Source organism: Protopterus annectens, chromosome 8.part0 (genome assembly GCF_019279795.1).
Source record: "Protopterus annectens isolate FY-2018-M chromosome 8.part0, PAN1.0, whole genome shotgun sequence".
Classification (NCBI taxonomy): Eukaryota; Metazoa; Chordata; order Ceratodontiformes; family Protopteridae; genus Protopterus; species Protopterus annectens.
In genome coordinates, this window is record NC_056741.1 from 466,969,157 (window position 1) to 466,991,985 (window position 22,829).

A 22,829-nucleotide genomic window follows, 5' to 3' on the forward strand; every position below is an offset into this window, starting at 1 on the left:
TCCGCCTTTGGTGCTCCGGTCCAGGTTACATGGCCGAAAAGTGTGGTATGAGTTACAGCCTGGTAGTGCAGGGGTGCTCTCTGGGGCCTTGAACCAGGTCTCAGTCACTGCACAAATATCGATGTTCTCCATTTTAAGGAGTGCCTCGAGTGAGTGCATTTTGAGATTTAGACTTCTAGCATAGAGTAGCATCACCCTCAGTTTTTGCTTGCCTGTTCCTGTTAAAGTGGTGAATTTGTCATTTGAACCTTGCCTAAAAAAGGCACTATAGGGGAGGCAAGAACCTTAGCCAGTATCCGGAATCCCAGGGGTGACAGGTGCAGGCCATCTCTGGTAAAGCATCGTGGTCTGTCGACCATGTCATCCCAAGTAGACAGATACTGGATCCCTTTAGAATGGCACCAGAAGCTTAGCCAATTGTTGAAGTCAATCATTTTGTCCTTGTACTGTGGCATCATTCTGGGTGTTGGCAGAATGCTACTCAGGGCTAAGGTCATACCTGCCTGGGCTACAAGATCGGAGAGTTCTTCCATGTCTCTTTTCATGTAGTCCAGGGAGGTACGTCTCAGGTCGTTCACACCAACATGGACAATGACAGAGTCATATTTGTACTTGTTGTGGCGTGACCTGAGTGAGTGTGTTATGTGGCAGATCCTGGCACCCGACAGGCAGCTGACAGTAACCTTCTCCTTGTTTAGCCTGGTGAGTGGGACATCAGTGTGCCTGACTATAGAGTCACCTATGACTAGTGTGTTGGATACGTTGTTTGGCCTTATTGGCTGTGGTTGAGTGGCACACTGATTCTGCGGGCTATGTGTCATTTGGGTTGTATTGGGGGGTGGAGGTTGCTTGCATTTCTGCTTTGGAGGTCTCTGTTGCTTGAGCAGATTATTATTGAGAGCCTCCGCGAATGTTTTCGTGTTTCTATGTGTGGATTTTGGTGGTGTAGATTTAGTGAGACTATGTGATGAGTGTGGTGTGGTGCAAGTGTTTACCTTCTCCTCTTGACTGTCAAGTTCAGTCTTGATTGGAGAGAGCTTTACCTCCAGTTTGGCTAGATAAGTGTATCTCTCACAGGTTGTAGTAGTGGGTGGTAAGAGGAGAGGGTTGTCTGTGTACATGAGGCAATTTTTACATTGCCCCAAGATGCCCAGATTCATCAGATAGACAGGAGAGAACACTGGGAGCTGACCCTTGGACATGCCTGAATAAAAAACTATTTTCCTCTAGATAAGTGAGGAAAGTGAGTACAAGAGCTGTTTTTCTCTAAGCAAGTGAGGAAAGTAAGTACCAAAACTGTTTTCTTTTAGGTAGGAAGGTTGAGTGCTGTTGTAATTAGTAGGTTATTTAGTGCTTACAAGTTCTGAACAAGTGCTGATCACGAATAAGCAAATTCAAGTGCTAAAACTAAGAATCTGTATCTGGACTAAACAAGTTACAGGAAAGGGGGGAAACAAGTGCAAATGTGGGCTTTTAAATCAGAAAGTTGAGAGAGATGGAAAAACTGCCCAAGATTAAAAATGACTAGAAACAAGTGCAGAAGGAGTCTATTAGGTAGAATGAGGTAAAGAGATGGGACTAGGGGGAGTGTCCCAGATCAAATCTACAGTGGCGGGCGGGCAACTGCAAAAGCCTCCAATTTTAAACAACACATGAATAGGGAGGGTGAGTATGGGAAAACTAACACCTTCAGCAGAGATCTGAAAAAGTATACAGTGAAGCAAAAATAACAGTGCACAACTCTGAAGTCAGCCAGCAATGACATAAAATTAGTCAAACAACAATTACCAGTACACATCTCTGAAGTGCCAGAAAAATGTACTCAGCTCTGTATATCTCCAGATAGTTTGAAGTGCACTCTGTCAGGACACAGGAAGGCTCCAGAAGAGCACTCTGTCAGGACACAGTCCAGCAGTGAAGGATGCCTTCTATGCCAGACATAGATCACCTCTCACTAATCTGCAAGAGAGAGAGTATTGAGATAGGGCTTTGAGGTGATCCGCATAAGGCATTGTGTTTATGCCCTGTTATTCTTTTCGCAAAGGACCTTTGCAGACATTCTCATTACTGAATTTATCTGGTCAAGTACATACCGAAGGGAGCATTATACTCCATGATGGGTCTGATGATGACTGAGTACAGTGGTACGATAACATCCCTGGACTAGATGTCATGCCCTTACTTATAAGATGAGAAACACAGAAAAATTTCCTTACTACCTTGGACACATGTTGGTCAAAGCCCAGTTTACTGTCTACAAGAATTCCAAGATCCCTGACTAGTGGGTCAACTCTTAGGGGTGTTACAGTGATGATGTAGTTTCCTGGGGTGGCCAACTTCCCGAACGGCACTATAATAGATTTCTTGGCATTCAGCTTTAAACTGTGGCATTGGCACCAGTCATTTGTCTGTGTTAGGCGATCCTGTAAGATGTTTGCAAACTGGGGTGATTATATGGGTACTCCCAGTTTACGATCATTTGCAAACTTGGTCAGCCAGAGGCCTTTGAAACTGGCCTTGACTTCAGAAAAGTAAATGCCAAACAAGAGTGGAGTCCAGTATGGAACCCTGAGGGACTCCACTGGTGATCTGCCTCTTTGTGGTGGTGGTGGTCTTACCAGTCTCAACTTCCTGGGTCCTATCTGTGAGAAGGCGGTCTATCTAGAGCATTAGGGGTTTATGCCTAACTTTGTAAGCTTGTTAACAATGCCTAAGTGAGGTACTGCATCAAATGCCTTAGCCAGGTCAAATTAGGCAGTACATACCATTTTACCCTCATCCATTGCCTTGGTGACCTTCTCAAACAAGTCCACCAGGTTCAGTAGGCATGACCTTGCTTTGACAAAGTCATACTGGGATGGATCCAGTGTTTGAAGGTCCTATGTCTTTGTTGATCATTTCCATGATAATCTTTCCAGCGCTTTGCATATAAGTCTAGTCAGACTAATGGGTCTGCATTTTTCATGATTTGTTGACAGTCCATCCTTATGAAGAGGGATGATCACTGCAGTCCTCCATTCTCGTGGCACAAAGCCTATTTTGAGACTATAGCTAAATAGTAAATCCAGTAGCCCTGATAGGTCATATTTTAAACTATTCAGGAGACATCCCGGAATATTATCGGGGCCCATTGAGGCAGTGTTCTTGGCCACAGCTAGTGCATCCAGGACATGCTCTTTGTTTACAGTTAGAGGGGTTGAGTTTGAATGTATTTCTTGGGAGGCAGCGGGGGATGAGTGGGGGGGGGGGGGATAAAGATGGAACTGAATTTGTCAGCCAGCAGACTCGCTACATCACCCGGCTCAGTGAATGTGGTACCATTAACACCCAGTTCAACATAAGTTTCTGACATAACTGAAGAAGGCTTTAAGGTTGCTTTTTGCCTGGGAGGCTATCTTTAAGTCCAAAAAAGCCAATTTTGACAATATTAACCCTGTTACTTTTTCTTTCCTTGGAGGCTTCCTTTTCCTAATGTCTTACAGTGATGTGGGGAAAGGTGGAAACTGGACAGCAGCTATCATTCAAAGACACTCTTGCATTAAAAGGATACAGCCATAGTGTCAGAGTTGATGCCCAATAAATATTTGGCATTGATGGCATTAACACTGAGAGTGTGGCACCAGAGAGAAAAAAACATCAGCTGTGACATGAACCCCAGTGCCAAGAGAACAGCTGACACCAACCAAAGTGCTGAGACCCTCATGACCAAACATTGAAGGCTGATGTCCTTGATGCATGAAGACCACTAAAAGGGCCAGCTCCTACACTGTCCTTGTACTGACAACCCTCAATGTTCAGAGTCAAAGGGACTACTGAAGCCATAAGTATCAGTGCCAGGAAAGCAGGTACTGAAGGCAGAACTGACACAGAAGATACAAATTTTGTGGACCAATGTCATCTTAGATGGCCAGTACAAAGGTATCTGGTTGGCATTAGAAGCAACTGAGACAAAAATGTGCCCATTGCCTGTGTAACTGGTGCCAAGACAAAATGAATGAGGAAGAGGGCAAAGCAGGGGTAAGTTGGACTAAATCCTTGTCTGTCCTGAAAACAGGGGAGGACAGGATTAAGCTCATCTTCAATGGAGCCTGCAGCAAGGCTCCATCATCTCAGAATAATCAATGTCCACAATAATACTTTGAAGAGAGGGTATTGAATGAACAGACCTGAAGGTGGGAAGCCCGAACAATTTACCATCTGAAGCAGAAGACAAACTGAATGCCCAGGAAGGTTAAGTAGTCCTGCCTTTAACAGGGGCTGGCCACCAATCATTACAGTTGATTCTCAAGCAGGAGGAGTAATCTCACTGTGCTCTCTTCTAGATTCTTAGCAACAGGAGTCCTGGAACAGGACTGAGCAGACCCATTGGTACTTCTTGGGGATTTTTCTTTGGGTCACTGAAATTCAGATGAAGATGAAGGGGAAGGATTCCTTTCTCAATCCTGTCTTTATCCAAAAAAACTTCTCAAATTAGCTTATTACGGTGGTATTTCAAAGTACACTTATCAAAGCTGGCATAAATACTACACTCTGCTACTAAATACTGAGCTTCAAACAAGTTATGCACACACTATGGTGGCCATGGAAAGGACGCTTATGACAGAAGGAAGCACACTCTTTAAGAAAAAAACACCAGTAGCAACAGACAATACTGAAATCATGAATAAATAACTCCCAAACGCTAAAGGTGGTCTGTCACAAAAACAGTCAATATTGGCAGAAAAAAAACAGAAAATCCACCCAAGGATGGCCAATCAACGAAATCCACAAGTGTTCCAATTAAAATGTAGTCCTTTAATACGAATAAAACTTCAACTTGAAAATAAAATAAAAAATAAAAAAGCTCAAAACTGTCCCTTGAAGATATCCGATAAGTGCTTTTGACTGTTGTCTTCCTCAGATCGTATATCTATTCAAGTCGAAGTTTTATTCGTATTAAAGGACTACATTTTAATTGGAACACTTGTGGATTTCGTTGACTGGCCAACCTTGGGTGGATTTTCTGTCTTTTTTCTGCCAATACTGAAATCATAGAACTGCTAACCAAGTATAGAACACCAATTATGAATCCACTGGTGAAAATTACTACAGAGAGAAAAGAAAGGAAAATGTGGTGCAAAAAGTGGCTTAGGGAGGGGACAGAAGAAAAGTTTTAAAACAAAAAACAAACATACATTATTCAAGCAAAGAAAAAGAAATATGGAATTATCTGACTTTCAATGGAAAAAAAAACTTGTGTAAAGGTGACAGAATCAAGAAAAATACACACAAAAGTTTTCCAGTACCATAAGCCATGTGAGTGGCACAGGAAATTTGGAGAGTCTATCTAATGCAGGGCATTACTGGAAGGTGAGATGGGCTACATCCTGGGAATGTTTTTGGTGCTCAGCTGACTTGACCATGTGGCCATGTCTTAGAGTTTGGAGAGGATGACCTGGATTATTTTTATTCAAACTGTTCCCTTCTTCATGATAGTGTTGTCTCACAATTGGGGGGGAGGTGCAAGGGGAGGACATGACCCCTGCAAAAACATTTTGCAAAGTTGGAGTTCGTTTATGTTTTAGTTGACAAGTTTAGATGTGGTATCTCTATGTGTTGACTTGTCAAGGGGTCTGTCTTGCTAACAGCTTATATTCAAAGAGAATGTAATTGGCAGAACAGACCCAAAGAAAGTTCTGCCCTAAGTTGCTAAGGTTCTACACAGTGTCTCTTTCTTGCATGGATGTGACAAAGAAATTCTGAAAACAGACTTCTCTTCTCCAATGTACTTCTAACAGAGGAATACAGCAAGTTATATAACATACACACAGAAACTCATTCTAGTCACATCTGGATTGAAGAGTTATCTCTTGTTAAGCGAACTGAAGGGGAGAATGTAGCCAGTTGCAGAATACAGCACAGGCAGAGAATGTTTCGATTTTTTTATTTCTTTATTTTTTAAATGTATTTATTTACTATTCTACAGTTTGTTTACCGGAATTGTCCATTGGGCCCAGAAGAGCCCATTTTCAATGGAGTCCTGGGGAGAAAAGCTCCATAAGACATTAAACAATTTAGAAAAATCCATAACAAATGAGTAATACAGTACTAAAATACAGACATTATACAGATGTAAGACATTATAGACGCTAAGACCTTATACAATTTTTCAATGGAGTCCCAGAGAGAAATGCTCCGTAAGACATTATACAATTTAGATAAATCCTTAACAAATGAGTAATGCAGTATTAAAATAGAGTTTACAGAAGAAAATTTAAAAGAAAATTTTTAAAATTGAAAAAAATTGAAAAAAATGTGAAATAAATGTTAGTAAACATTTAGAAATACCTTTGTTTATACAGTGGAAACAGTGTTTAATATTTTTTCATGTACTTATTTAACTTTTTTATTACAGGGGAAAGGCAACACCAAATTTACAAGAAGTTCTAAAAGAAGCACAGTACTGTTTAAAGCAATAATAAATAATCCAAACGAGTTAAGAAACACAATGCCCACGAGGTGGCAGTAAAGTACATGGAATGAATATCTGAAGTCAAGCCATAGCAAAATTAATGGCATGACGTTGAATTAGAAGAAACAGATGCATAGTTACAATAGCATTAAAATGCACTTTGGGTATAATTAAAGTCACTAATGTTTTTATACTGTGGCTTATCAAATAAAGGCTTAAATGTGAATGAAACCAAATTAGACATTTTAACTTTTGGGTTCTGCAAAATTTCTCAAACTTACTAATTAAGTTACTGCTACCATTCTGTTAAACACTGCAGTCTACAACCATATATACCACTGCTGAAAAAAAATCATACTGCTTCTGTCTCACGGACCAATAATGAAAATCATAGATTTATACGATTCATCCAACACTTTTACTGCACTTAAACTAGTCCAAACAACAATAACTCCAAATTGTGATTTCTGAAGTTAAACAAATGCTAGTGAAAACAAGAGTGTTCTGTTTTAAAGCAGGAAATTATGACATGACTTTCCTACTGAATGCTAACAAAAGACTTCTGCTTTATTGTGCAAAATGCTACTATATGTTGGGCGAACCCTGTCCCTCCCGCCCTCCCTTTCTCTATATAAATACAAACATACACGTGCACGCACTCAAACAAACACACACGCACACACACACACACACACACACACACACACACACACACACACACACACACACACACACAGTATAATTATTTTCATCAAATTGCCTTTTCATTGAATCACAAATCACTGAAACAATTAATTGAAAAAAAAACATTTCAAAGAAAATTTCATGTACGGCAGATACTACTTCAGAAGCTTATTGCAGGGAATGTCCCCCAGCATTCCTATACCCACTTACTTATATATACTAACTACATTTCCCCACAACTGTGGTGAAAAAAGAAAATGTCACATAGTAAATCACTGCTGGGTGCATAAACACAAACTTCTAGAGATGAGAGTACAAAATAAAGGTGGGAATTTGCATGATACAAATAAGAGTTTAGTCTAATTTGTCTTGTAATACCTCTGATCCTAAAATCAAAAACCACATCAGCAGTGACTGCCTATGGCCTCACACAGTTTTCAATAGACTGTGATTCAACCAGTTGTTTTTTTACATTAAATGTGTTTCCCTCTGGGTTTAATAGTGGTTAGCCTTAACAGGGGGCATATTCTACCTGAAGGTTAATCTATCTAGTTGGCTAGCCTACTTATGGAAAATGCTTGGTTCCTCCCAATTTTCAAATGCATCATAAAAAGAAGGGATTTACTGTTTCTTTTTTTAGTTTTTTGCTGTTTTTCCTGTCACTATAACAAAGAGTTATGAACTGAGTTACTGCATGAACAAAAATGCAGACATAGGAAGAATACAGCTTCATTCATGCATGAACTTCATTCATAAATTTTACTCATAGTAAAGCACTGTGTTTACTATAAGCAAAATTAAATAATGACTGAAACCATAGGTATGCGCACTCAGTCCTACAACTTCATTCATGAACTTCATCAAGATACGGTGCACGCTGTAAACAGATTAATCCCAATGTGTACAACTGCAAAATGCTGTACTGATGAATTATGTACTTGCAAAGTAATTGTACGTTGACATCAGGCAGCTCATGACTGACACAGCAGAAGAGCATCTTAGGTACTGCACTGTGCAACTTACAGCTGAGTATCAGCCATACATTCTGAAAGATGTTGATATACAAATTTTGACAACTGTCTTTACTTGGGGAAGCTTCGAATAAACACCGGTGTTGCTAGAATACTGCAACTATTCGCCAATCTGACTGTAGTTATCTCTACAGCACATATTTTACCACTGAATGTTTAGAGATTTACTACAAAGTAGGGTATAAAAACAGGTGAATGAAAACTATGTTTCACTTTGATTAACACCCGGTTTCTATTACAGAACATATTCTACTTCAGTTTTTTAAATGGCTACTTATTGTAAAATTATATTACTCATATATATATATATATATATATATACATGTATATATATATATATATATATATATATATATATATAAAACCAATATCTATACATACATATACAGTGTGTATCTGTGTGCGTTCTCTTGCATGTGTGGAACTGCTGAAGTTAATCTAAACTTCAAAAGATCAACAAAAATCACTGACTGCAAAATGTTAAAATATATATACATACATATATATATATATATATATATATATATATACATATACATATATATATAAACAAAACCCTAATAGACATGATCCAAGGCGCAACTTCAGAACATGTAAAAGAAAATTACACATTTTTTCAGTGTGTGTGTGTGTGTGTGTGTCTCTCTCTCTATATATATATATATATATATATATATATATATATATATATGTGTGTGTGTGTGTGTGTGTATGTATGTGTGTAGGATCCATGATGTAAGTTGACTGTGGTTAAAGTTGACAAAACAGATGGGCAACATATATTGTACATAGTTGGAATTGATTTTTCAATTGTAAAATTATTATTTTATCATTATCATTATTATTATAATGTTATTACAACTGAATATTTATTTCTTGTTCTTGAAAAAAAGAACAATAAAGTTCTCTGCATTTATATGCATACACCCACATCCATACCCACAACCACCCAATCACCCACCCACACAAAACCACCACTATGAATACACACAGAAAAAGTGTTGCTAAAATATGTTACCTTTACCATTCATTTTGCTTGGCTTTGTGCTATACAGGCATTAAAGCCAAAATACAACTTAGACAAACTGAATTTGAGCAGTACCTACAGGCTCTGGAACAGCTTAATAGCAGCAGTGATCATGAGCAGCCATTGCCAACTCTCGCATCCTGCAGGAGTTGGAAGTGGCTTAGGCAGGCCTATCACTACCAAGTAAACAAAGGCTGGCATGGCATCAAATACACCAGGACCAAGAATGTAAGCTTGGCACTACCAAGCCATTCACAGCAGCTCTCATGATTGGCATGAAGGCAGGGGAACAAGCCCCTTCACAGTTACCTTGATGACAGCCTGCTTCCACCTGATTCACCACCAGATGCAGAAAGGGTCCTCTGCACAATGGGCAGACGCATTCTAGATGGTGTACATGCATATGGTTGACCAGTGAATGGTCGAGCGGGTATGGCCGAAAGGAGTGCGGCAACATCTCAAAAATGCGATCACAACTGTTGCAAATTGCAAAGTCATGTCCCCTTTTTGACCCATGTTAGCACTCATTTGAGGGTGTACAGTGGTCGGAAACATAGAATTCGGTGTTTTTACGACATTCCGACCATTCGGCATTATGGGATTCGTGGAGAAAAGTCAGTAAAATGTATGGTCGAGCAATGTGTGCTCGACCATATGAATGTAAACCATTCTAGACATATCGGTGAGAGGAATGAAGGGATGATAAGCAGGAAGAGGAAAAAAGTGACCTGGGAGGAACTTTACTATCCGTGTTTTTAAGTCTGCTAAACAAGAATGGCCTTTTTAGCAATAAAAACTAAATGCATTTTACTAAATTATTATAATTCATAAAAAGATGAAAATGCACTCCCTGTGAATATTCATATGGGCTCAAGAGACAAGAAACACTGTAGTAATCGCGTAAAAGGAATGTGCATCAAAGATAATACCAAAGGAAAGAAAAATGAATGCCTGCAAATGTTACCAATAACAGAAAGAAAAAAGCTATGAATTTCCCCTTTACTTTCGAGGACAGCATGAATCTCGATGAAGCTGTCACCACTCTGTGTGTCCTGCCTATGAAACCAAACTGAGTTCTGCCTTTATACTGTAATATACATGATGTTCTGCCACGAACCTGGTACTATGCACAGTTCACAAATACATTACACTGTGACATTTCTTACTCTCTGCCCAATCAAAGGGCATTAGTTAATGGCAAGCAATGTAACATGGGAAATGTATAAATGCCACGTTCTTCCAGCTATGAGACCATCAATAATGCACAACTGGTCAACAGTGCAAGCTGGTCAACTGAATTCAAATTCCACTTTCTCTAAGGTGCAGTAACCTCAAAGTAAAGGGGGTAAGGGTGTAAAACTCTGCAGGCAGAGATGGTAAGGGCTTTGCTCTACCCTTACAAAAATTATGAATTTGAATTATTCTATAAATAATCATTCTCGTTCAAAAGCAGAATCTAAACAAATGTCAGCAAATGCATGTTCAATAACTGTACAAGCCCAGTCCTGGGCATGGCAACATATGCCTAGGCCCAGTACACAGTGGATTCTACATTCTGGAAATGTTAAAGCTACAAGCACATCAGAAACATGCACAGTAAATCATATATATTTCACTAATTTAGCCTGTGTGTATCACTTCTTGTATATACTTTACAATTAACAAATCAACTCTAAGTCTGAAATGACAATTTTAATAGGTGCCTCAAACACTAAGATATGAGGCTACTGACTGAATACCCTTGTCACTGAGTGCATTAAAGTCATGTAATGTACACCATTCAGCAGTTTATTGCAATGGCTCTCAGGACTTCTAAAGAAAACAGAAAAATAAAATATCTGCTTATAGAGCACAATTAACTGCACACCCAGGGGAAAAAAATTCCTACCTCTTAAATTTTATTTGCCACTTTTTACATGCTTATTCGGTAAGGAAGTTTCAGTGACTATTGCTTCAAAAAATATGGGTAAACACGTCCTTCTACACAGCACTATACAGACACAAACACACACCTCAGTGTTTCACACACACAGCTTACACATGTCCCTCCCTTATGACCATTCTGTGAATGAACTGTTCAGTTCCCATCATTTTCAGTATACTACCTGGTGTAGCTAGATGTAGAGGTTAGTGTACCTGTAAAGTGAGACCTTCATGTCCTACCAGATAAGGCAGTCAGCTGTGATTCTGCAGTTTACACATAGTCTCTCTCTCTCTCTCTGTTGAAAGTCCCTGCATTCAACCAACTCAATGAATATGATCTATACACTCAAAAACTGAAGGGTAGCACAGTCATTTGCCTTGACCTTTCGCTTCAAATCACTGCAACAAGCTGCTGTACACATAGCTTACCGGAAACAATGGGGGAGGCTGAAGTGTTGGTGGTGGCAGAGTCTCTCCTTTGCCGATGCCCACTGCCTCTACGTTAAAGGTCATCTGACCTCGCCCTCTTCCTCGCCCTCGTCCTGCCATTCTTAGGGTATAGCAAGACCTACAGAAAACATGAGCAGAATGGAAAAGTAAGAAAAGTGCAACATGCCTCATTAATCTAACCATGTTAAGTTTCTTATAAGACAGATGAAGACTGTCTATAAAGGTTCCAAGGGCAGCACCAATCCTGAGGCAACACAGAGCGATGAATTGATAATAATAGGGCTCTAGAAAAAATAGCAACATCTCAGTCTTATTATTCTGAAACGATATGAGACATTTCAATGAGCAAACAAAATATTCCCACAATCTTTTTCAGCCATGACCTAAGACGAGGAAACAGAATATTGCAGACACAGAAGTAGACAAACACTATACTGCATACAGAGGTGTACATATTGTAACCCTTCTTGATGCACAGGTTGATTTCATGCAAAGTTAATATGCAATAAAGTGTTAAAGTAGCATGACTGAATAAAAGATACTCTACGCAGTTGCACATCCATGTTGAGCAAAGTAATGTTTCACGAAAGACAGAAGTCTAATACGAATTGTAGTGCAAACTTAGTGCAACCACATGTCTAATATAATGCTTAGCTAGATTCAGCTGTAACTATCTTAATTGTATGTGCAAGGTGAGACTAAGTGAGCAGCTGTTATGCCAGAGTTATGCTTCGCACAGTGCTGGTAACTAAGGTAAACCAGCACATGCAAGAATATAATTTAGCCACCTTTTAAATGAAACAGCATACATATAGTGTAGGCATCGCACATGATACAAATAATACCATGATGGCAACTGCACTGGTGTCACATCCAACTACATCGACTGACCATTTAATCAAACATTACAACTGTACCCTGAGGCTATGTGACCTCAGGGGATGCCATGTTAGGTAAGGGGTGCAGAAGTGAAGCCCTGTGCAATGGTGAGGGGACTTCCCTTATTTCACCCAAGGCTACTAAGTTATTATTTTTTTAATAATAATGAAATTCAATAAAATGATCTCACAATGTAGCAGGACTTGAGGAAGCACAGCATATCCTATATGTCTCTTATGCAGCATGAGAACCCAACCCTAACTGGAACCACACAAGTACTTAAATGTTGTTAATAATGCTTAGCCATTTCTACCATTTAGTAACAACAATACTGCTATACAAGTTGACATTGTGACAATAAACTCTGAATACATTCTGAAGAAGTGCTGTTACTGAAGACAGTTTAAGCAACAGGACATGACAGCAAAACACAAACAGCTCAGAAGTACAATTAGTCCATGAGGGAACACAAAGGTAGTACAACTGTGCCAGGGGAAAAAGCCCAAATGTGCAAGTAATAACTGATACTAACATTCTTAGGCTTTTTATAGTTAAAAATGTATAAGAAAAAAATGTGCAGTGTCTGCCTACATCTAAAGGTGCCATGATTTCTTGCAACTGGATGTTCTATGTCTTTACTCATAGCAAACCTAATTAAAAGGACTCTTTGCAGCAAGTTCTCCCTGTGTTTGTGTGGGTTTTCTCCAAGTGCTGTGGTTCCTTTCCACATTCCAAAGACATATGGTATGTAGATTAGCAACTTATAAATTGTTGATAGGAGTGTGTGTGTGTGTGTGTGTGTGTGTGTGTGTGTGTGTGTGTGTGTGTGTGTGTGTGTGTGTGTGTGTGTGTGTGTGTGTGTGTGTGTGTGTGTGATAACCAAGAAAGGCCTGGCAGTCAGCTTCCATACCCCCTACCTATAAAATTCAGTGGGTGGTGATGGCTGCAACTCGTAACGGATGGTATTCTCACATCTAAAGTCACTATGCTGATGTTCAGATACATTAAGGTGTGCTTATATGTATTGAATAACAGTATAGGTTCATCATAAAGCTTACCTACTTGCATCCCCTTAAAAGAAATGGCTGTTTAAAAGTGCTGATTACAGACACAGTCTGGTTAAAGAGTGCAATTCTAGGGCAAAGAAAATTAAGTCATTTGTAATATGTTTCAAGGTGCATCCTAGGTCAGAGAAATTTAAGTAATCTGGAGTATTTTCCGGGGTGGTCGAGTACTTCAGCAGTCAGTGCTGCTGCTTCACAGCCTCAGTGGTGTCAATTCTGTGCATAGTCTGCATGCCCTCCATCTGACAGTAGAATTTTGTGAAATGTTTAACTGTCCTTCCACACTCCAAAGACATTTAGGTAAGTAAATCACCAATAATCCAATCTGTCTCCATGTGTGCAGTGCTGACAGTGCATTGCAGCCAGTAATGCACTGACATCCCATCCAGTACTGGTTATCTGCTTTGCACTTGCTGATTGAAGGGATAAACCTCAGCCTCAGTAGTGACTTTAAAGTATAAAGAAACACTTTTCAACTAGAACCCTAGCTTTAACATGAATTTTTCATCAGAATGAATTAAAAACTTCCAAAAAAGACTAAATTCTGATAATTTCAAGCAATGCTGAACTGTAACTCTGAGGGCTGCTGATGCAACTTTAAAGAGACTGACTCTTGAGCAAAGGAAAACAAGTTTATTATTATACTGTAATATATGAAGGGCACGACTGAACATGTTGCATTTAATTTCATCCAGATGTAAAGACTAGAAGTGAAAAAGAAAGCTACACCACCAAAAATACCAGCCATTAGATCACTGGTTATAAGGAAATGTGTAATAAAAGAAAAACAGACATTAACAAAAATCAAACAAACAAACAAATAAATAAATAAATAATACAGGTGTGACAGAAACAGAATGACGAGATTTATAGCATTCAGATACAAGATATAGAAAACTATACAAAAAGATTTTAATAAACAGATTTTTAAAGCTGAGAGCCATGAATTTATAACCACAGTTTGTGGTAGTGATTAAGCCATAAATGTATGCCCAGAGGTTGTGCCAATGATCTCTTAACCAGTAGGAACTAGCATACTGGGACTATTATTCACTCACGTGAATTGGCTATGCTTCTATACAGCTCGCTCATCATAAGTTTATTAACAACTTATCTCCAATACACCCATGAGAACAAAAAAGGTAAAACAGAAAGAACAAAACTAAGGACAGTATTTACAGTCACTTCCGCAAATGTGATAGTGGTACTTCTGAAGCTTACCAAAGAGAGTAGTAAAGACATGATTCATAGAGGCCATTTATGCTAATGTGGCAATGCCTGAAAAACAGAGATGCAAATGAGAAATGATGTAAAGCATAGTATGCTAATGAGGCAGTTTTGCAATTCATAGCCTGACATCCCGGCGGTACGCAAATAAAGAAGTTATGTACTCACCATAACGTTCCATCTGAGTAGGAACTTCATTTGTCTGCAACCTGTGGGTATCGGATCCGACACCAAGCTCCAAGATCCGAGCTGGTAGCTCCTCCGCCTGGCCATAAGCCCCTGCTACCAACCACATTACCTCAGATCGTTTTTTTTGCCTTACCAACCTGTAAACATGAAATATCAACTGCAAAGGTGATCAGAAAATCCCGAAAGGTTAGGGGGTCGGTTGCAGACAAATGAAGTACCTACTCAGATGGAACGTTATGGTGAGTACATAACTGAGTTACTTCATTTGCTCTGCAACCTGTGGGACAGAGTCCCCAGCTACTTATAAGAACCTGGATGGTCCTTACGGAAGGATATTCCGAGCCAAAAGAAGCCCTACAAATCACATCTAATTTATAATGAGAAATGAACGTATGAGAAGAGGACCAAGTAGCTGCTGAACATATGTCGTCTACTGGAACCCTAGACCAGAAGGCTGTTGAAGTGGCTACAGATCTTGTAGAATGAGCACGGATATTAACCAGGGCTGGTTTGCCAGATGATATATACCCCTGAATAATACACTGACTAATCCAATTTGCCACAGTGACTTTGGAAATGGCTTTACCCATGGCTGATTTTGCATACGAGACAAATAACTGGTCCGGCTTGTGAAACTCTCTAGTCCTATGCAAGTAGAAACGCAGCTGTCTGTGTACATCCAATTTGTGTAATGTGTATTCTCCCTTGTTCTGAAATGTGGGAAAAAACACTGGTAGATTTATTGACTGATTTATATTTGCTTCTGAAGCAACCTTAGGCAAGAAAGACGGGTTAGTCCTGAGGGACACTCTATCTTTGTGAAAGATAAGGTAAGGAGGCTTCATACACAAGGCTTGTAATTCTGAAACCCTTTTGGCCAAAGTAATAGCCACTAAGAATGCTGTTTTCCATGACAAGAACTGGTTCAAAAGGTGGACTCGTTAAGGCTTGCAAGACTAGAGTGAGGTCCCATGGGGGAACCACAGACTTTATCGGTGGATTTAAAAGGAAGATGCCTCATAAGAAGGTTTTGCACAACTTTGTAGATGCTAAGGAACCTATGCCATCAACCACATGAAAATGGGAGATGGCCCTTAACCATAGAAGCGCTTGCTCCCTGTTGAAAGATTAATGAGAGGAAGTCTAGGATGGTCGGGATAGGGACAGTAAATGGGTCCAAGCCCTTATCTTGGCCCAAATGGAAACGTTTCCACTTACTGTTGTAAAGTTTTTGGTAAATGGCTTATGAGCCGCAACCAGAATGAGATGAGATAAGTCCTAGCCATTAATGGAACTGGATCAGCCAAGCCGCAAGCTTGAGGTTGACCAGGTTGGGCGTTGGGCAATCCGCGGGATGAGAAATCAGTTCTGGACTGGGATCCAGAATCCACGGAGGAGCCACAGTGTGAGAAAACCAGATCTGCGAGGCCAGAATGGGGCTATGAGGATAACTCTGCTCCCTAACCGACAGGCTTTCTGAATGAACTTCATCATGAGAGGAAGGGGAGGATAAGCATAAAGGAGCCCGGGAGGCCAAGCATGGATCAGAGCGTCTCTGGGGGTTTCCCCTCTGGGAGTTATGCTGCATTTTTTGTTTTCAGGAAAAGCAAAAAGATCGCAGCAAGGCTGACCCCATTTGTGGAAGATCTGTTTCACAACAGATGGATTCAGAGACCACTGTGAGGAGCACCCGACTTAGGTTGTCCGCTAATATGTTGGATCGTCCCGGGATGTGCGTTGCTACCAGAAAGCGGTTGGTGGAGATTGCCCATTCCCAAACTCTCATGGCCTCTCGACACAGGGGGTAGGATCTGGTTCCTCCCTGTTTGTTTATGTACCAGACTACAGACATGTTGTCTGTCTGGATCGCAATATTCCCCAGGGGAAGAAGGTCGTGGAGAGCTTGCAACGCCAAAAGCACCGCCCTCATCTCTAGGACACTGATATGCAATGCGGTCACTAGGGGAGTCCACGTGCCTTGAACGGATCTGCCTGAACAATGCCCCCCCACCCGAGGTGAGAAGCGTCCGTGGTCAATGTGGGGATCCTCCCTTCTCTGAGTTCGCGCATGCAACCACCAAGGGGAGAGGAGTCCTGCAAACTCTGCTCAGCGGTATGGGTGTGTTCAACGGGTGGAGCAAGAGGGACCATTGGACTTGAAGGGTCCGTTGCAATATCGGGCATGGAGGGAAAGATCGATCGCGGCTGCCATAGACCCTAGTGCCCTCAGGACTAACTGGAGGAGAAGGATTCGGAGAAGGGCTAATACCTGATAAAACAAGCTGTTTAGTCTGACTTGATGTTAGGGTAGCTCGAGAGATTCGAGTATCCAACCTGGCCCCTATGAATTCCAGGGCTTGAGTGGGGCACAGGCAGGACTTCTGCAGGTTTACTGAAATGCCTAGGTTGTGGGCTAGAGTCAGTGCGTAATCTCGCTGATGCCAGTTGGTTGCGGAAAGGAGCCAGTCGTCTAGGTACGGAAAGACCTGAATGCCCTGAAGTCTCAGGTGGGCAGCAACCACCGCCATGACTTTGGTAAACACTCTGGGGGCTGAAGTGAGGCCAAATGAAAGAACCCTGAATTGATAATGACTAGCTCCGAGCCGGAAGCGGAGAAACCTCCTGGATCGTCTGTCCATTAAAATGTGGTAGTACGCAGCCTTGAGGTCTATGGAACACATCCAGTCATTCTCCCGCAGAAGGGGGAGGATAGATTGAAGAGTGACCATCCGGAACTTTTCCTTGGGAATAAACAGGTTCAAAGCGGAAAGGTCTAAGATGGGTCTGAGGTCCCCCGTTTTCTTTGGCACCAAAAAGAACCTTGAGTAATAATCCAATCCGGACTGATCTGGGGCGGGCTGGATGGCTCTTTCTTAGCAGCTTTAAAATCTAAGCGCCCGCCTCCCTCTGATCGGGTGGTACATCGGGGAGGTGTCTGGTTTTGGGGAAGATTTAGGAAAGGAATGAAGTAACCACTGGAACACCCATCGATCCGTTGTAAGGGACTCCCAGTTTGACAGGTGCTCCGTCAACTGCCCCCCGACTGTCTCCAGAGAGGGACAGTCGGGCAAGCCCTCAGGGCTGTTGCGCGGGTCTGTCCGAGAAAGGTTCTCTAGACCAAATTCCCCCTCTGCCTCTGGGCCGGCGTCCACCTTGTCCTCCTCTGCCTCTAGAGGACGAGTGGTCCACAGCTGGATGGGATTGCTGAGACTTGCGGAATCACAGCTTCTTTTGTCCCCTCTGATTCCTGGAGAAGGATCTTTGGGGGCTAGAGAAGCGGACTCCGACGGCAGACAGCATCTTCCCGTTCTTTTCGCTTTGGACCAGCGTATCGTGAACGGTCTTGCCGAAAAGAGCAGAACCGTCAAAGGGGCATTCGCGAAGGACGCCTTGAAGGGATCCACGAAGTCGCAAAGACGGAGCCAGGTGTGACGTCGTAAGATGACCCCTGCTCCGCTGACTCTAGCGGCTCCCTCCGAAGCAAGAGAGAGGAGCCGCATAGACATATTGGAGATGGATTTCAGAGTGGCCATTCGCGTCGTAAACACATTCCTGTCTCCGACCGACATGGACTCTGGGGGAGGGGGCTGCAGCGTATTCCTTGATCAAGTCTCGCTGTAGCCTGATGGTATGTGCCATATAGTTCAGCGCCCTTATAGAAAAGGTCGCTGAAGCAAATATCCGCTTCCCAATCCGGTCCAACGCTCGAGATTCTTTATCTGGCGGGTGGACCAGAGAACTCTCCTGAGCGAGTTCTTTCTTGGTGGCCGCCGCCACCAACATAGCATCAACAGGATCCTTTGGCCCACGATTGCCTATCTGTGGGGGGGCTCAGTATTTTGTCGGGACGCCTAGGTATTGGTTCCACGGTGTCGGGCTCCTTCCACGCCCTGGTGGTAATTAAGTCCACCAGGGGGTCGGCTGGAGGGGACACCCAGGAGGTAGATGGGCCTGCCTCAAATGCCTCCAGGAACACGGATTCATCAAGGGAAGGTTTTGGGCAGACCACCCTCCTCTAATAACATTTCCATGATGTCTCCAAAGGAGACATCTTCGGAACCCTCCCTATCATCTAAGTCCGTGTCAGTAGTAACGGACTCGGGGGAGTCCAGGTGCCTCCTTTTACACCGACATTTCGGAGGAACCTCCTCGGTGGGGCTACCCGAAGAGGGCTCATCCACGGGTTATTGTTCCTCAACAGGAGCTAGCTGGAGGGCTTGGGCAGGCTGTCCCGATGGTCGGATGATGGAAGACAGACCCTCATACAGCGGGGGTATGAGTGGATCCACAGCCCGAACCGGGGATCTGGAAGATCTCGACAGTACCCTCTCCACTACCTCAAAAGCTGAAGGAGAATCACCCTCGCCACCCTCAGAGTGCAATCTCCTCGGCTCCGAGGAAGGGATCGGGGTTGAAGCCGAAGCAGTCGGCGCCGAGAGAGAGGTGCACTCCAAAGTCAACAGCTCCGAAGATACAACAACTCCCTCGGATCCGATGCTCAGCCCTCGGCCCCGAGAGCTCGGATCCGACAAGCTCGAGGGCATAGTCGGCGAAGAGACCAGCGCTATCGGCGCCGACAATTCCCTGGGTCCGAATGGGCACGGATCCGATGACTCCGAGATCTGAAGAAGGAGTGATCGGGGCAAACACACCCCATCTGCATTTGGGTCTGTAAGAACCGGCGCATCATCGATCCATATCTGCTTCGGAGATGCTTTTGCTGAACTGGAAGAGGCGGGCCAGGAGGGCCGCTCAAGGGAGACTGATCTTCCTCCTCCGGCTCCGAGAGGAGAAGGATCCAGAGACCCCAGAAGGAGATTTAGTTATTTTAGCTGGCGGAGCCAAGGGGTGAGACTCGGCCCGCCTTTTATGGGATCTATGTCCCTCCTTATCCTTGTGCCTCTTCTCCTTAGTTGAGGAGGCACTAGTTTCCCCAGAGCTCAAACCCGAAGTGGGAGGTTGAGTCCCGGGTTGAGCTGAGGGAACAGAGAGCGCCGAGGCCGCTAAGGCAGCTGGAGCCCGAACAGGAGAGGAAGAAGAAGCTGACTTCTCGGGGAGCTTTCCCACCAGGATCAGCTTGTTCTTCCTATCCCGAAGTGCCCGGGGGTTAAAGGCCGCACAGATCTGGCAGGCCTCTGAGAGATGGGCTGCCCCCAGGCACAAAACGCACTGAGTGTGGCCATCAGCTGGGGAAAGCTTGTGGCCACACTCAGTACATTTGGAAAAAATGGCCTTAGGCCCTTCCGCCATGTTGAAGCACTCACGCACACACCCAAACGCTAAGGGGAGGGTGACAAGAAAACTAATTACTGTACCAGTAAAAATTTAAAAAACTAACACTAACAAGGGGGTAGAAGGTTTTACTACCACACACACACGATTTTGAAAGTTTTTGGTGAAAAAGATAGAAACGATCTCACCCAGCCAGGAGCTCTTCAAAAGTAAAGCTTCTTCAGCCACTGCAAAAAACGATCTGGGGTAATGTGGTTGGTAGCTTGGGGATTATGGGTAGGGGAGGAGCTAGGAGCTCGGATCTTGGAGCTTGGTAAGCTGATGGCTCGGATCCGAGGTCGGATCCGATACCTACAGGTTGCAGAGCAAATGAAGTAACTACTTCAGATCCACTGTTAAATGCTGTGCTTCTCCTTTGACATTGCGGTTGCAGTCTGCAAACTTATTTGTCCAAACATGAACAAGCACTTCCCTGACACAAAAATTGATTATTTCCCCCAGCAACCCCTTCATTTGATTGTATTAAGTATTCATAACCACTAAAATGACACAATAAATTATTTTATCAAGTGATCACTTCAGCAGTCTGAACATGTATGTACAAGCACTTCCCAGACACACAAATTATTTCTCCCCAGCGACTACTTCAGTAACACGCCCCAGTATGCACAAGCACCAAAATGAAACATTCAACCAAGTGACCCCTTCAGTAACATACCCCAATATGCACAACCACTGAAATGAAACACTTCCCCAAATGACCCCTTCAATAAAATATCCAGGTATGCACAAGCACTGAAATGAAACATTCACCTAAGCGATCACTTCAGTAAAATATCCAGGTATGCACAAGAACTGAAATGAAACACTTCCTCCAAGAGACCCCTTCAGTAACGTGTCCAGTTATGCACAAGCACTGAAATGAAACATTCACCCAAGCAGTCCCTTCACTAACATGCCCCAATATGCACAAGCAGTGAAAAGAAACATTTCCCCAAACAACCCCTTCAGTAAAAAGTCCAGGTATGCACAAGCACTGAAATGAAACATTCACCTAAGTAATCTCTTTAGTAAAATGTCCAGGTATGCACAAAAACTGAAATGAAACATTTCCTCAAGAGACCCCTTCAGTAAAATGCCCAGTTATGCACACGCACTGAAATGAAACATTCACCCAAGTGACCCCTTCAGTAAAATGCCCAGGTATGCACAAGCAACAAAAGTAAACATTTATCCAAGTGACCCCTTCAGTAAAATGTCCAGGTATGCACAAGCATCAAAATAAAACATTTACCCAAGCAACCCCCCTCCAGTAAAAATGTTCAGGTATGCAGAAGCACCAACTCAGCTCCACTTGCATCTAAATATTCTGACTGATTCTACTGGTTTCTGGCATAACTTCAGAGAGATTTACACAGTGTGTATGCAAATGAGTTAATTACAGACTTGTATCTATGATCAAACTCATGCCCCCCAGGGACTAAATGAGCACATTTCTATTAAGCCTTATTTGATTAAAAAAGCAGAAGATTTATCAAAATAATTATTTAAAACAACCACTGAAACAATTATTAAAGTAACATTTTGATTGTATTGTTTAACATAATTTTAAAATATTTTAAATTTTTGACATCCTTTTCTTCTGTTTTAGATAGAACTGTTATTTTTTGTTATTTTATACTACTTTGATTCAAAGTTTTATAAGTTAATTAATGTTTGGTAAACAAAATGAATTTATTTGTGTGTTTAAACTTGACAGTTGCAAAAATGTGCGTGGTTAATTTAAATTTAGGTCAGACTAGTTTTAGCACCTTTTTTTAAAATGAAGTTATTTAAAGATGGCTGATTGAACAGTTACACTGTTTTTACACTTGAAAAAGCCCTACAATTGAGTTAGGGTGAAAGCGTTGTGGAATTTATACAATAAACGTTTTATGGACTTGCAACCTGTGTGCTGACACGATCGTTTTATTGGATTAGTGGTTTTGTTTCTGCGATCTTTTTCCACATTTTTTTATTCAAGCTCATATTTGTAAACCCCTTTAACACAGTAGTAGCTGTCCCTCTATTGCTTATGCGTTAATCACGTTCCACATTTCTGATAGGGGTGTGTTCACAAAAAGTTCTTCACATTTCTGTAGTCATCCTGATAGTCTGGGATTTGCATAACCTCTTAGCAAGACTCTTCACAGATCACTGCTACGAAAATGTGAAGCCCCAGACTATGAATACCTCCCTTAATATTAGAAAACAATTTACAAAAACAGAAACATCTGATCAGAAAACACAGAGCTAAAGCTCCCCTATTAGCAACAGTTGCCATGATACCAGACTTGCCCAGTGGAACAATACCAAAACACTGTGTAACAATGACAGATTCACTGGCTTTGGAGGGTGTCTAGAAGACCCTGTGTAACTATACCTGATCTCAATCAGTTCTATCATGCAATAGTCCTCCTGCAACTGACTAGTCAAGCAACTCTTCGTTCATGGTTTCCAAAGGCCTGGAAAAGTTAATGACTCAAGCTTGCAAAATTTTGAAGGGAAAATAAAGTTTTCATGTAGCACTGGTATTTTTGGGGAGTTACATTAAAAGTTCCACCACCATTTTCACCAAGATAACATTACAACTGTTGTGCCGTCACCTTCAAATTCTCACTAAACAAAACAAA

General features: G+C 42.0%; 1 protein-coding gene across 2 annotated transcripts in view; it reads right to left on the minus strand.

Moving 5' to 3' along the window:
• POLR3GL (RNA polymerase III subunit GL) overlaps nucleotides 1-22,829 on the minus strand; it is a 279,970-nt gene that overhangs the window by 240,680 nt on the left and 16,461 nt on the right. For both annotated transcript variants that reach the window (XM_044079992.1, XM_044079993.1), the window contains exon 2: nucleotides 11,546-11,684. In XM_044079992.1, coding sequence (XP_043935927.1) covers nucleotides 11,546-11,665 — 120 coding nt within the window. In that variant the 5' untranslated portion in view covers nucleotides 11,666-11,684. The remainder of the gene's footprint in view (nucleotides 1-11,545; nucleotides 11,685-22,829) is intronic.